At 45.8% G+C, this 14736-nt stretch overlaps 1 protein-coding gene across 1 annotated transcript in view; it reads left to right on the top strand.

Annotated features, from left to right (window-relative positions):
* Window positions 1-11277, top strand: part of LOC120065102 (prickle-like protein 2) — a 19773-nt gene extending 8496 nt beyond the window's left edge. Inside the window, exons 3-8 of the mRNA XM_039015823.1 lie at window positions 1412-1525; window positions 1692-1829; window positions 3023-3226; window positions 7318-7504; window positions 8625-9473; window positions 9734-11277. Of these exons, the coding sequence (XP_038871751.1) occupies window positions 1412-1525; window positions 1692-1829; window positions 3023-3226; window positions 7318-7504; window positions 8625-9473; window positions 9734-10656 (2415 nt within the window). The 3' untranslated portion in view covers window positions 10657-11277. The remainder of the gene's footprint in view (window positions 1-1411; window positions 1526-1691; window positions 1830-3022; window positions 3227-7317; window positions 7505-8624; window positions 9474-9733) is intronic.
* Window positions 11278-14736: the final 3459 nt, after the last annotated feature.

Consider the following 14736-nt stretch of genomic DNA (forward strand, 5'->3'; position numbering starts at 1 on the left):
CCGCCATCACCTCATGTTTCAGCGTGATAATGCATGGCCCCATGCCGCAAGGATCTGTACACAATTCCTGGAAGCTAAAAATGTCCCAGTTCTTCCATGGCCTGCGTACTCACCAGACATTTCACCCGTTGAGCATGTTTGGGATGATCTGGACCGACGTGTACGACAGTGTGTTCCAGTTCCCGCCAATATCCATCAACTTTGCACAGCCATTGAAGAGTAGTGGGACATCATTCCACAGGTCACAATCAACAGCCTGATCAACTCTATGCGAAGAAGATGTGTCATGCTGCTTGAGGCAAATGGTGGTCACACCAGATACTGACTCATGAATTTATTTAAATGGACTGATTTCCTTATATGAACTATAACTCAGTAAATTCTTTGAAATTGTTGCATGTTGCCTTTATATTTTTGTTCAGTGTAGTTTCTATGGCCCTAATTACGTTTATTATTATCCAAAACTGCTCATCCTTACTGGCTCTTGGGGGGGGGGGGGGGGGGGAGTTGAGAGACCGTTTCTCAGTGCACCTCGTGTTATTTCCAAGAATCACAGATTTGCTGTCATAGAACATGTTGCAGAGTGTTTTGTTTTAAGTTTGGACGTCAGAGGCTTTCAATATGTATATATTTGTTGCTGTGAATAAATGCAGAAGGCTTCTTCATTATTCAGGGTTATCCATATTGTTTTGGTGGCAGGCCCTTGGTACCGCACCCAAGGACAAAGCTGACAGGTTCCAGTCCAAAGATCCATTCATTAGATAGATGGGCCATTAAAATTGGCTACCTGTGGCCCTGTGGTCAGCACATATTAATTGCCTCTCCTGTACTTCTGGCGCCCTAATCCCTCCGTCCCACTCTCTCTTTCCGTCTTCTGGCGCTCGATGCTCCTGAAACCACGGCCATTGATGAACACTGGTCCCGAATTTCTGCTTTCCCCCCTGTGTAACTCTGAAAGACTAATACATTTCACCAAAATGACATTCATTGTTGGCCGGCATAATGTAAAGAATGTAGCAGTCATTTTGAATAGCGAGATGAGCGTTAAGCCTCTGTCTGACACACACACGGTTCATTACTGTAATGTATGTGTGTATGTACTGTATATGCATGTTCCTGTGGAAGGAGTTTCAAGTGGTAGTAACCACTTTTTTGGTTACTACATGATTCCATATGTGTTTATTTCATAGAGTTGATGTCTTCACTATTATTCTACAGTGTAGAAAATAATAAAAATAAAGAAAAACCCTTGAATGAGTAGGTGTGTCCAAACTTTTGACATTTTCTTCCTTACTCATATAGCCTATAGGGTTCCAATAAATGTTAATTTGCCACTTATGGGCCAATCTCTGTACCATGTCACTAGTATTAGTGGTAGTGGCCTGACCCGCCCTGGTCTCTCTCCCGTCAGGTTCATCACTACTACAGCTCCCTGCCCGAGGGCAAGGTTCCCTATGTGAACAGCCCAGGAGAGAAGCACCGCATCAAACAGCTCCTCCATCAGCTGCCCCCCCACGACAATGAGGTAAGACCCTTATCCCTCCTCTCGTCTGCCCCCCGGGCACACAGATATTGGGAAGTGGGCATTTGTCACCGTGACATCTTAACTCTCTAGTGTCTCTAACTCTGGATCATTTGTGTTTGTCTCTGCAGCCCTTTATTACATGTTGAATAATCTCTGTGTTTTCCAGGTGCGTTACTGTAACACTTTGGATGATGAAGAGAAGAGGGAGCTCAAACTCTTCAGTAACCAACGGAAACGGGAGAATCTGGGCCGCGGCAATGTGAGACCATTTCCCGTGACGATGACTGGAGCGATCTGTGAGCAGGTACGGTAACTCCGGTAGGAATGGGACTGGTTCACTCACAGGCACTCACACGAGAAGGGCAGAGGTAGGACAGACACATTGTAGAGGTTATACAGGGGTGGCCATAGTTGGATGGATATGATAGAAATACGCGTATAGCCATCTCTCACACGAAAAAACACATTACAAAAGTGATCAAAGAAAATACTGTATAGGCGAAGGACTCGCCTTTCTTTTGTGGTAGAATCTGACAGTACCCAGTGATATTCCTGTCTTTTATTGTGATTCACCCCGTGAAGAGCTCAGCTGACATTTTTAAAAGAAGCTGATAAAATGGAGCCTCACATTCAAGTCATGACCCAGCCTCTCAACTGTGGTAGATCTGCCTGTCTGTGTTTTCCCTCATCTCTCCCAGTAGCTTGGCCAGAACAAATGTCACACAGACACACTGACGGCTTATAGGATCCTTGATGCTGTGTTTTTGATCCTAACTCTTCACCTTATGTTATACTGTGCCATGGAACGTACAAATTCCAGATTCGATCTCCTGAAGGTACATCGCAGTCTAGATAAACAAATCTTGATGTTGCTTTAGTCTACACCACATTTGTTTTCATTCAGGAACACACACAGCCCCCAGTCATTCCCTTACTGACCTGAGGCAGGTCTGCAGTGCTCTGTTATGCTTATGCCCTGTTTGTATCCATGTTTTACTCACTGTGTTTCTTGCTAAGCAGACAACCACAGGAGTGAGTGTGTGATGAAGCACATTGTTCTAAGGGTGTGTATTGATTGAATTCCCTCCCCTGGCTGACCTCTATGCGTAACAGGTCTGTGTGCCAGTTAGATCATCTGATTCTCTTCTCTCCCTTTCTGTCTCTGTCCCACCCATCTAAATGTCCCTCTGTCTCCTTCACACTCTCCTCCTCCTTTCTCCCCTCCCTACCATCTCTCAACGTCTCGCCCCCTCATTCCCACTCCCTGTACCTTTCTCCTCTTCAAATCTTCCTCTCGCTGCTTCCTTTTTCTCTCCTCTACCATCTCGCTCTCCTCTACCATCTCTCTCTCTCCTCTACCATCTCTCGCTCTCCTCTACCATCTCTCGCTCTCCTCTACCATCTCTCGCTCTCCTCTACCATCTCTCGCTCTCCTCTACCATCTCTCGCTCTCTCTCTCTCTCTCTCTCTCCTCCACCATCTCTCTGTCTCTACCAGTGTGGAGGGCAGATAAACGGAGGTGACATTGCAGTGTTTGCGTCGCGTGCAGGCCACGGCGTGTGTTGGCACCCTGGCTGCTTCGTGTGCAGCATGTGTGATGAGCTGCTGGTGGACCTCATCTACTTCTACCAGGAAGGGAAGATCTACTGTGGTCGGCACCACGCAGAGAGACTCAAACCACGCTGCTCCGCCTGCGACGAGGTAGGGGCAGACCCTGCTAAACACACACACAAATCACATTGTATTGGTCACATGCGCTGAATACAACAGGTGTAGACTTTACAGTGAAATGTTTACTTGTGAGCCCATTCCCAAAAGTTAAAAAGTAAGACAAATATTTGCTAAATTAAAAAAATGAATAGTAACACAATAAGAACAACAACGATGCTATATAAACTCAGCAAAAAAAGAAACGTCCCTTTTTCAGGACCCTGTCTTTCAAAGATAATTCCAAATACCTTCACAGATCTTCTTTGTAAAGGGTTTAAACACTGTTTCCCATGCTTGTTCAATGAATCATAAACAATTAATGAACATGCACCTGTGGAACGGTCGTTAAGACACTAACAGCTTACAGACAGTAGGCAATTAAAGTCACAGTTATGAAAACTTAGGACACTAAAGAGGCCTTTCTACTGACTGAAAAACACCAAAAGAAAGATGCCCAGGGTCCCTGCACATCTGCGTGAATGTGCCTTAGGCATGCTGCAAGGAGGCATGAGGACTGCAGATGTGGCCAGGGCAATAAATTGCAACGTCCGTACTGTGAGACGCCTAAGACAGCGCTACAGGGAGACAGGACGGACAGCTGATCGTCTTCCCAGTGGCAGACCACGTGTAACAACACCTGCACAGGATCGGTACATCTGAACATCACACCTACAGGACAGGTACAGGATGGCAACAACAACTGCCCGAGTTACACCAGGAACGCACAATCCCTCCATCAGTGCTCAGACTATCCACAATAGGCTGAGTGAGGCTGGACTGAGGGCTTGTAGGCCTGTTGTAAGGCAGGTCCTCAACAGACATCACTGGCAACAACTTCGCCTATGGGCACAAACCCACCGTCGCTGGAACAGACAGGACTGGGAAAAAGTGCTCTTCACTGACGAGTCGCGGTTTTGTCTCACCAGGGCTGATGGTCGGATTTGCGTTTATCGTTGACGGAATGAGCGTTACACCGAGATCGGGACCGAGTTGGAGTTGGAGGGTCCATCATGGTCTGGGGCGGTGTCACAGCATCATCGGACTGAGCTTGTTGTCATTGCAGGCAATCTCAACGCTGTGCGTTACAGGGAAGACACCTTCCTCCCTCACGTGGTACCCTTCCTGCAGGCTCATCCTGACATGACCCTCCAGCATGACAATGCCACCAGCCATACTGCTCGTTTTGTGCGTGATTTCCTGCAAGACAGGAATGTCAGTGTTCTGCCATGGCCAGCGAAGATCCCGGATCTCAATCCCATTGAGCACATCTGGGACCTGTTGGATCGGAGGGTGAGGGCTAGGGCCATTCCCCCCAGAAATGTCTGGGAACTTGCAGGTGCCATGGTGGAAGAGTGGGGTAACATCTCACAGCAAGAACTGACAACTCTGGTGCAGTCCATGAGGAGGAGATGCACTGCAGTACTTAATGCAGCTGGTGGCCACACCAGATACTGACTGTTACTTTAGATTTTGACTCCCCCTTTGTTCAGGGACACATTATTCAATTTCTGTTAGTCACATGTCTGAAGAACTTGTTTAGTTTATGTCTGTTGTTGAATCTTGTTATGTTTATACAAATATTTACACATGTTAAGTTTGCTGAAAATAAATGCAGTTGACAGGGAGAGGATGTTTCTTTTATTGCTGAGTTTACAAGGAGTACCAGTACAGTGTCAATGTGCAGGGGTATGAGGTAGTTGAGGTAATACAGTATGTAGGGGTAAAAGTGACTAGGCAATCAGGATAGAGTCGTGTGTGTGTGTGTGTGTGTGTGTGTGTGTGTGTGTGTGTGTGTGTGTGTGTGTGTGTGTGTGTGTGTGTGTGTGTGTGTGTGTGTGTGTGTGTGTGTGTAGTGTTTTGGCGTATCGGTGTAGTATGTATGAGTGTGTGGGTAGAGTCTAGTGAGTGTGCATAGAGTCAGTGCGAAACAATTAAGATGAATTAATAAATAAATTCGGTCGTCAATGTATATAGTCCTGGTAGAAATTTGATTAACTGTTCAGCAGGCTTATTGCCTGGGAGTAGAAGCTGTTTAAGTGCCTTTTGGTTACAGACTTGGCGCTCCGGTACCGCATGTTGTGCGGTAGCAGAGAGAACAGTCTATGACTTGGGTGGCTGGAGTCTTTGACAATTTTTAGGGCCTTCCTCTGACACCGCCTGGTAAAGAGGTCCTGGATGGCAGGGAGTTCGGCCCCAGTGATGTACTGGGCCGTACGCACTACCCTCTGTAGTACCTTGCAGCCGGATTCCGAGCAGTTGCCATACCAAATGGTGATGCAGCCCGTCAAGATGCTATTAATGGTGCAGCTGTATACGATTTTGAGGATCTGAGGGATCATGCCAAATCTTTTCAGCCTGAGGGGGAAGAGGCGTTGTCGTGCCCTCTTCACAGCAATGTTGGTGTGTTTGGACCATGATAGGTCCTTAGGGATGTGGACACCGAGGAACTTGAAGCTCTCAACCCGCTCCACTACAGCTCGTCGATGTGAATGGGGGCGTGTTCGGTCCTCCGTTTCCTGTAGTCCACAATAAGTGCCTTTTGTCTTGCCCACGTTGAGGGAGAGGTTGTTGTCCTGGCAACACACTTCCAGGTCTCTGTCCTCCCTATAGGCTGTCTCATTGTTGTCGGTGATCAGGCCTACCACTGTCGTCATCTGGAAACTTAATGTTGGAGTTGTGGGTGAACAAAGCATGTGTGTCCATGTATGCTGCTGATACAACCATATACGCATCAGCAACCACAGCTAATGAAGTCACTGAAACCCTTAACAAAGAGTTGCAGTCTGTTTTGGAATGGGTGGTCAGTAATAAACTAGTCCAGAACATCTCTAAAACTAAGAGCATTGTATTTGGTACAAATCATTGCCTAAGTTGTAGACCTCAGCTGAGTCTGGTAATGAATGGCATGGCTGTTGAACAAGTTGAGGAGACTAAATGACTTGGTGTTACCTTAGATTGTAAACTGTCATGGTCAAAACCTATAGATTCAATGTTTGGAAAGAGAAGGTGTTGCTTTTTTGACACCACACTCCAAGAAGCAAGTCCTGCAGGCTCTATTTTTATCTTATTGTGATTATTGTCCAGTCATATGGTCAAGCGCAGCAAGAAAAATCTGCAGCTGGCCTAGAACAGAGCTGCACGTCTTGGTCTTCATTGTAATCAGAGGTATAATATTAGTACCCTGCATGCCAGTCTCTCTTGGCTTAGAGTTGAGGAAAGACTGACTGTGTCACTTCCTGGTTTTATAAGAAACGTGTTGGAAATTCCAAATTGATTGCATAGTTATCTTACACACAGCACGGACACACACACTTACCCCACCAGGGGCCTTTTCACAGTCCCCCGGTCCAGAACAAATTAAAGAAAACGTACAATATTATACAGGGCCATGAGTGCATGTAACTCTCTTCCATCTCATATAGCGCAAGTGAACAGCAAACCTGGTTTTAAAAAATGGAATAAACTAATACTTAAGTCTTCACTGCACAACGCCTCTCCCCATGTGACCTACTTGTTGTGTGTATATACTGACATGTATGTGTAACTGATAGATGTACACACACTACATGTTAATGTTTTTAAATATATGTCAATTGTAAAGTTTTTCGTTATGTGCCGGACCCCAGTAATCCTCTCTGAGACTCAAACATGTCTAGGCCTTCCCATACTCATCCACACATATAACAAAAGTAAAACAAATAGTATATTGGCTACTATAAGGGCTAGTGACACTAACTGCCATGCGAAACAGTAGATGATTTAAACATAGGAAAACAGAGGCCTATCTGGTGTCTTGAAATACACTGCTACAGCATGGGAATAATTAAAGATTGATTTTCAGTAGATCTCCATACACATGATCCCAAAGAGGGGACAGAGTGGATGGTGTAATACAGTAGGACAGTGTCTGTCAGTATGGGGGAGGGATAAAGAGTGGGCTACAGTAGCAGGCAGCCAGGCCTTTGAGTCTTTGTCCTGTCATTCTCTGTAATAGGGTGAGCAGGGCCTCGCCTCAGAGAAAAGCAGTATGATAAAGGATACCGTCCTCACCCCTCTCTCCTCTTCCCTCTCTCTGTCTGTAGATCATCTTTGCAGACGAGTGCACGGAGGCGGAGGGCAGGCACTGGCACATGAAGCACTTCTGCTGTTTCGAGTGTGAGACGGTGCTGGGCGGCCAGCGGTACATCATGAAGGAGGGCCGGCCCTATTGCTGCAGCTGTTTCGAGTCCCTCTACGCCGAGTACTGTGACTCCTGTGGGGAACACATCGGTACGCCACGCACCCACCCCATCCACCAGAGCCAACGCAGGGCCCTAGATCCAACAACACCAGCCGTAATCTAGAGAGCTAGAGCACTGGCATACGTCAAGCAAGACAAATAGGACGCTATTTCAGCTGCAAGATTTCAGTAATGTTAAGAAGAACAGAGGAATGACCTGGATTTAGCTTGGAGAAACATTTCAGGGAGAAATATGCATGGCTGCAAAGATTACATGCTTTTAGTAGAATTTAACCGTCTATGATTTAACGCAACACTGGCATGCAGATACCTCACGACACGGATACAAGTAGCGTATTTTAAAACAGACTAGATGAACTCAACAGCATTTTCACAAAGGGGGAAAAGATCAGTGGGTGAACAATTTCAAATGTATTCAGTAGATATACATTTTCATAAGGTCATTTTCTGTACGTTAACCAAACCAAGCAGGACAAACCTAGCGCCTTATCACCAGTGGGGCCAGTGCCACCTCTGTGCTTTCCTCTCAGTCCAGAGAGCCGCTTGCTTATCCCTCAACAGGATCCCCAGCTGTGATCTGGCACGGCCCTCAGCAAACAGACATGGAGCTCTGTAATTATTTCTTATACAGGATACAGAAAGTATTTGAGTAATACTGATTATAAATTGAAACCATCAGAAACCATTTGAAACCAGATGGCAGCCATTAGCTGAGGACTGTTCTCCCCGGCAACTGCAAACATACTTAAAATGCAATGCATGTTACATAATGAGTTTACCCCTAAACTCAGCTAAGTGTTGTAGCCCCAGGGCCTTTCTTCACTCAGGTTTACTTAGAACTTCCAACTCATTTCCTATTAAAATGGAGTTGGAATATTTTCCAGTTTATGGATGGTATCTATATCTTTTGATAAGGGAGTTCTCCCTCTAGAGTATTTAGCTGATGTTTTGTATTTGATTAGCCTTAATTTGCCTTGCTGCTTATAGCACTTTATCGTTCACATTCCGCACCTACAGTATTTCCACAATGATTAGTCTTGATGGTTCTCTGTTGCAGGCATTGACTCATTACAGAGCAAAAGAGTAAAGATTATTGGGTCCTTTTCATTAACATTTTGGCTTATAAGTGTTTTTCCCTCTGTCCCTCAGGCATTGACCAGGGCCAGATGACATATGACGGTCAGCACTGGCACGCCACAGAGGGCTGTTTCTGCTGTGCCCGCTGTAAGAGCTCCCTCTTAGGTCGCCCCTTCCTGCCCAAACATGGACAGATCTTCTGCTCGCGCTCCTGCAGTCTGGGGGAGGAGCCTAACGGGTCAGACTCCTCAGACTCCGCCTTCCAGAGCGCACGCTCCACTCGAGAGTCCCGCCGCAGCTCCAAGGCTGGGAAGAACGGGGGCCAGGCGGGGAGGTGTTCGGGTGACGTGGACCCTCTCTCCTTACAGATGGACCTGCTGAGTCTGTCCAGCCAGACGCCCAGTTTGACCCGCGAGCCGCCCGCATGGAAGAGCCAGGGACAGGGGGGTGACACGTACCCCTACGAGGGCCGATCAGACCCCACAGCAACACCCACCCCACTCCATCTGCTCAGCCAATGCAACGTCAGAACTGCATATAACTCCACCTCCCCCGGGCAGGGCAACCAACCAAACCACAGGTCCAAGGAGACGGGTGTCAACAAGAGGCCGCCCATCTCAGCCCTGAAAGGCCGCTCTATGAATGAGAACTGGTTCCATCAGGATTCAGAGGACTACTACCCCCCCAAACTGAAACCCCAGCAAAGCTTTGACGTACCCCATGGCTTGTCCTACCACAACGGCTTCTCTGACAAGCGTTCGGTCAGTCTGCATGTGTTCCAGAGGGACGGGGAGGTGGGGCTTCCCCAGCGGGGGCGCAGCAGGAACCCCATCAGCGCACTTAGCTTCACGGAGCAGCTCACTCCCCTAGAGCAGACACCCAGGGGTTCCATGGAGTCACTGGCCCTGTCCAACGCTACTGGTAACTCTTCCAAATTCACCATGGCGGGAAGATTAATTCATGTGATTGTATTTGAAGCAATATATTTAACTGCTTAGGACATTTATATCTCACAGAATACTGCAACCGATCCAAAGCTAATTACATACTGTATGCCTTTCTCATAAGAGTGTAATGTCTATTATGTCAATGGTTATGAGATTTATTGACGTAATAATGATAACAATGAGGATAACTGATGAAGTTAACCACTGACTAACCCGCCTGTTGTTTCTCTGAAGGAACGTCAGCAGATGGAGGAGGGAAGCGCCAGGAGCACCTGTCTCGTTTCTCCATGCCCGACCTGAGCAAAGACTCTGGCATGAACGTGTCAGAGAAGAGCAACATGGGCACCCTCAACTCCTCTGTCCAGTTCCACAGCTCTGACTCCATGCACAGCCTGACCCCAGGCCAGCCCTACATGGAGCTGGAGCCCCCGGTGCAGGTGCAGTACCCTCTGCAGTACTGTGAGCCCCCAAGCCTGGGGATGGGCATGAGCCACCTGCCAGCCGGCTTCACCTACCAGGAGGAGGACAGGGTCAGCCTGGTGAGCAGCGCCAACGCTGCCCGCCTCCCGCCCATCAGTGAGCGCACGCGGAGACGAGGAGAGGGCCCGGGCATGGCTGCCCCTGAAGACACCCCTCAGCGCCGGAGACACAATCACCACCGCTCCCGTCGCTCCAGACGCTCCCGCTCGGAGAACGCCCTGCACCTAGCCGCTGAGCGCAGGGAGAGGCCCCAGCTGAGAGTCAGAGAGGACTATGACCAGTTTCCCCCTCCGCGGGGCGCTAGGGACTCATTTGGGAGTGCAGGGGGGAGGTGCAGGGGGCCGGAGCCATTCAGGCAGTGCCCTCGTACCACCTCTGACCTCACCCTGCAGAAGCCCAGTGCCCATCGCCGTCTCGCCGGGCCCTACTCCTGGGACGACTACGAGGATGAGGACGAGTGGTGCTCCACCTGCTCTTCATCGTCTGAGTCGGAGGACGAGGGTTACTTCCTGGGAGAGCCCATTCCTAGGCCCGTGCAGCTGAGGTACCTGAGCAGCCAGGAGCTCCTCCACAAGTACAGCTCCACAGGGGTGGGCGGACCGCACCAAATGAGTGGCAGAGGGGGACAGCTGCACACCCGCAAACGCCGGAAAAGCAAGAACTGCATAATCTCTTAAAATTCGCACCATGGAAAGAGTGAAGAGAAAGTGCCCTCCCTCTCCCAGTATACACTAACATAGTTCATCTGTTCAGAAAAGACAAGCAGACACTCTTCTGAAGTTGTTGAGTATTGTGAGGTTGACAGTGTTTTGATATGCAGTTGGGTAAACCATTGACAGCACAAATGTTTTGCATGTTTATCCATTTCAGAACAACATTTCAGAACAAGTTATCCTGATTATTGATTATATTTCTCTGACTCACACTGCACTCTGCTTGTCTGTCACCATGTTTATCAAAGCCAACGTGCAATCGTAATAATAATGTAATTTCCATGCAGCAACAGTAAGGTACAGACAATTCAGTAAGGTCCAGCTTTTTCATGCAATGTGATTTAGGTATATACTATTGTACTCAAGTTTATTGGCTGTACTGTATATAAGTAAATGAATGAATAAATTCACTAAATTAAGGAAGCAATGTAAATACTATGTAAATGAGGTCCCACATATTTTTATATTTTGTATGGATAGAATCATTTATGTATTGAATATCTATAATGTAGGAATAGAAAATGCATGCCTGTAATTTGTTGATGTGGTCCTGCATTGGAATAAAATAGTATTTCAGACAGAGAATGACAGGTGTCCGTTCCCTCACTAGAGACTGGCGTGTTCTTGTGATCATTTGTCTGACAGTGAACAGTCACCCTCTCCATCTGCTCAACACATAAATGAATGAAAACATGGCAAAAGCGCTGATTTAAAAAGTCACCGCTCAGTAAATGTCATTCCCCCATGAGGTCATGAAGTGATACTGTGACTATTGGGCTTTTGTGGCATTGTTTGCAAACAGATGTCTGTGAGCTGTAAGTGAGCTAATCATAAACCCAGATAATGTGCTGCTGATGCAGCTCTATGGATTAACGCATGAATAGATATATGGGATTCAAATGGGCTTTACTGAAGTACAATTTGTAATTCACAAGCTATCTCCTCAATGAATACAACCTCTACATCAAAACAACAGGAGTAGTTTACTTCTCTCATCGTTTTCATTCTCTACATTTACACTTGGACGAGCTCCAGGTCAAGTTTGTGTTTGAAAGGTGAAGTAACAGGGTTCTAAATTGGCTTGTGTCTGATGTCCATGTGGTCAGAGGATTACAGTAGCTAAGTCTCTGGCCCCCGTAAACTGGGTGGACTCCAGTCCACACCCTCCCTTCTACGCAGGTCTCAAAACCAGGTATTTAACTACACACACTAGATTAAAAGTGAGTGAAGACCAATCCCACTGGGCACAGATGTCAGTTCAACGTCTAGTTTTGATTTACATTTGGTTGAGTTGTCAACTAACGTGAAATCATCAAAACAATCACAATGTCATTTGATTTTGGTAAAAATGTTGGTGAAAAAAATCGTTGGTGAAATTTGCAAATCCAATTAATTTTCCACATTGGTTCAACGTCGTCATATTGATTTTGGGTGTTTGAAATGATGTGGATACAACGTTGATTCAATCAGTTCTTGCCCAGGGGTATGCTACTGACATGTTGGGTGGATTAGTGTGTTTATGTGGGTTCCTTTAGATGGCATGTCTTCCAGTGTTCATATATACTTTGCGGTGGTCAGGAGTTCTCATTTTGTTGACTGTTATGACCAAAACAGCTGCACAAACATGAGACACATTACTGTCCTGACAACTGAGCGATTATGTATTTTTTTTGCCTTTTTTACTGGGCCCCTAGGCCACTGGTGTCATGCCCAGATTTGTCTTGTTTTTTGTATTTCTCAGTTATCAAATGAATTACTTAATTTTTAAGCCCACGTTATATCATAATTGTTTGTAAAAATATTTGTCAGCTGTATTTTACAGAGGGGGCACACTGACTGGACTAGGTTCAGAAGGAGGAGGATGAGAGAGTAGAGTGACACACACACAGCGTTTGATTTGATTTGAGCTGCCAGTGATGGGTAGGAGGTTTGTTTGTAGATGAATGTGATCAAGCTATGTAGCCTATTGATTCCTTCTTGATGAATAAATATATCACAAATGTTTTGTTGTTTCTCTGTAATACTAGCCACCTAGCAATTTTATGAAGTTGGCTTTAGCTAGCCAGCTAGATATGTTCCCAATCTTCCAACATCATAACTAGCCGCCAAGCCATTTCAGGCTATCAATCAAGTTAGAGTAGCTTGTCTAACTATCTTAGCTGGCATGCCTGCTAGCAAGGTTGCTAGACTTTAGAAAAGCAAGCAATTGCTAAATGTACTCAAACTCACATTCCTTGCAATCTTTTACCTAGATTTTACCAGAAAAGCATAGTTTCTTTACTTGGTTTAAATGACAATTGAACAGGTAAAGAGATATGCTTAGGTAACCTATGCAGAAAAATAGACATATTTATTTACATATAATTATGCGTAATGATTATGGCTCTAGATATCAGGAAGAAGCTGTTTCAGGTGTTTGAAAAATGTAAAAATCTCTGGACCACCCCGCCTCCATCTTCACATACTTCTTACCCCCTCTAAAATAATGGGTCCATGACGCCCCTGCTGCCACTGCCTAACTCATACCTGCTGAGATGCACATTGTCACTGGATCATTGTTTCCAAAGTAATGAGTCTTGGAAAACACAACTAAAAAGCCTCTATCTCCAGTCATCTGCGTATTGATCTAACTGAACACATGGCTTCCATTCAACGGGCAGCAGAAACTAATTTCAAACTCATCAGAGCACAGTCTTACTTCATCAACCCAACCCATATATTCATTCACATATTAATGAATTGAATTCTTCTCAGACCTGCAGGGCATTTCCCAAGGACAGAGGGGTTGTACTGTCAGTCAGTGTGTCGATGGTTTGGCACTGAGAGAGAGTCTGTGGGTTTTCCATGTGTTTAATTAAAGCAGAGCTAAGATGCTGTCAGAAGTGCCACAGATTGTGGCCATATGCTTTCTGGGCTGCACCATAGAGGATAATCCCTGAGTTGTGTTGATGCAGGACAGTGACAGTGGTCTGGTCCACTGGGGACTGGCTGATACCAACTGGAGAGACCACACATCTCTGTGGATGGATAAACTCACTCAACCCAGTATGATCAATGACCTGTATCCAGACCCATATATTTATTCTAAATATATGGCTCTAGTTAGTGGTTCTAACATGTTGTTTGTCTTACTGAATGTCGTGGTCCATGTCATATTTACACAGTACACTCTTACGGGAATGTGGTTTGGATACTTCTATACGTGTTTATCATATGGTGTTTATATGGGGGCTTGTGAAAAGCACGGTATGTGTCAAAGGTATGTAACATCCAAAGCATGCCAACTCGAGAAAAGCTTGTCTTTCAATTTGCATATTAATTGTAGAATTAAGTTGATCCTGCCAAAGCTAATGACTATTACATATTTCAAATGAAGCTAAAGTACTCCAGGCCAACAAAGAGAGTGAAAAGAAGTCTAGCACTTCAGTTTTGTGATAGACCACCTGTTACTGTGGAAACTGCTAACCAAGGTATATCTGTTATGTCTGTTTGTGCTTCTGACTGGCAGTCTCTTGTTTTCAGTTTAGGGCTCATGAAGAGCATTCAGATTACTATAAATAGAATGTCTTTAGAATGTGACAGCCAATTAACCAATGTTCCTCACATTCCACTGGCCCAGGCATGCACGGCACTCAGGGTCATGTGACAACGCTAAAGTTAGAAGACAGAGGTTTTCATTGGATGAAACACAGAGTCTGAATCCCAGAGCTTGTTCCTGGATCATGACCATGACTGTTAACACTACCACATTGCCCAGCGATGCACACAGAACACATCTTTCTATTCTAGTGTGTCAGAGACGGTTCTGTTCTGAAAACACTAGCTGTGTCTTGGTAAACTATGAGGTATGCACATGGGATGGTGGTCAGATGGACAGCTGAGACATAAAGATGGAGAACTCTCCTGGCTCTGCTGGGATCCCAGAGGCAGAGAGTACAGAATGTGTTAACTCACTTGAGTGTCCTCAAAATAATGACTTTTATAATTCACAATAATTACTTTTTATCATTCGTTTACATACACAATACCAGTCAAGAGTTTGGT

Source organism: Salvelinus namaycush, chromosome 20 (assembly GCF_016432855.1).
Source record: "Salvelinus namaycush isolate Seneca chromosome 20, SaNama_1.0, whole genome shotgun sequence".
NCBI classification, from domain to species: Eukaryota; Metazoa; Chordata; class Actinopteri; order Salmoniformes; family Salmonidae; genus Salvelinus; species Salvelinus namaycush.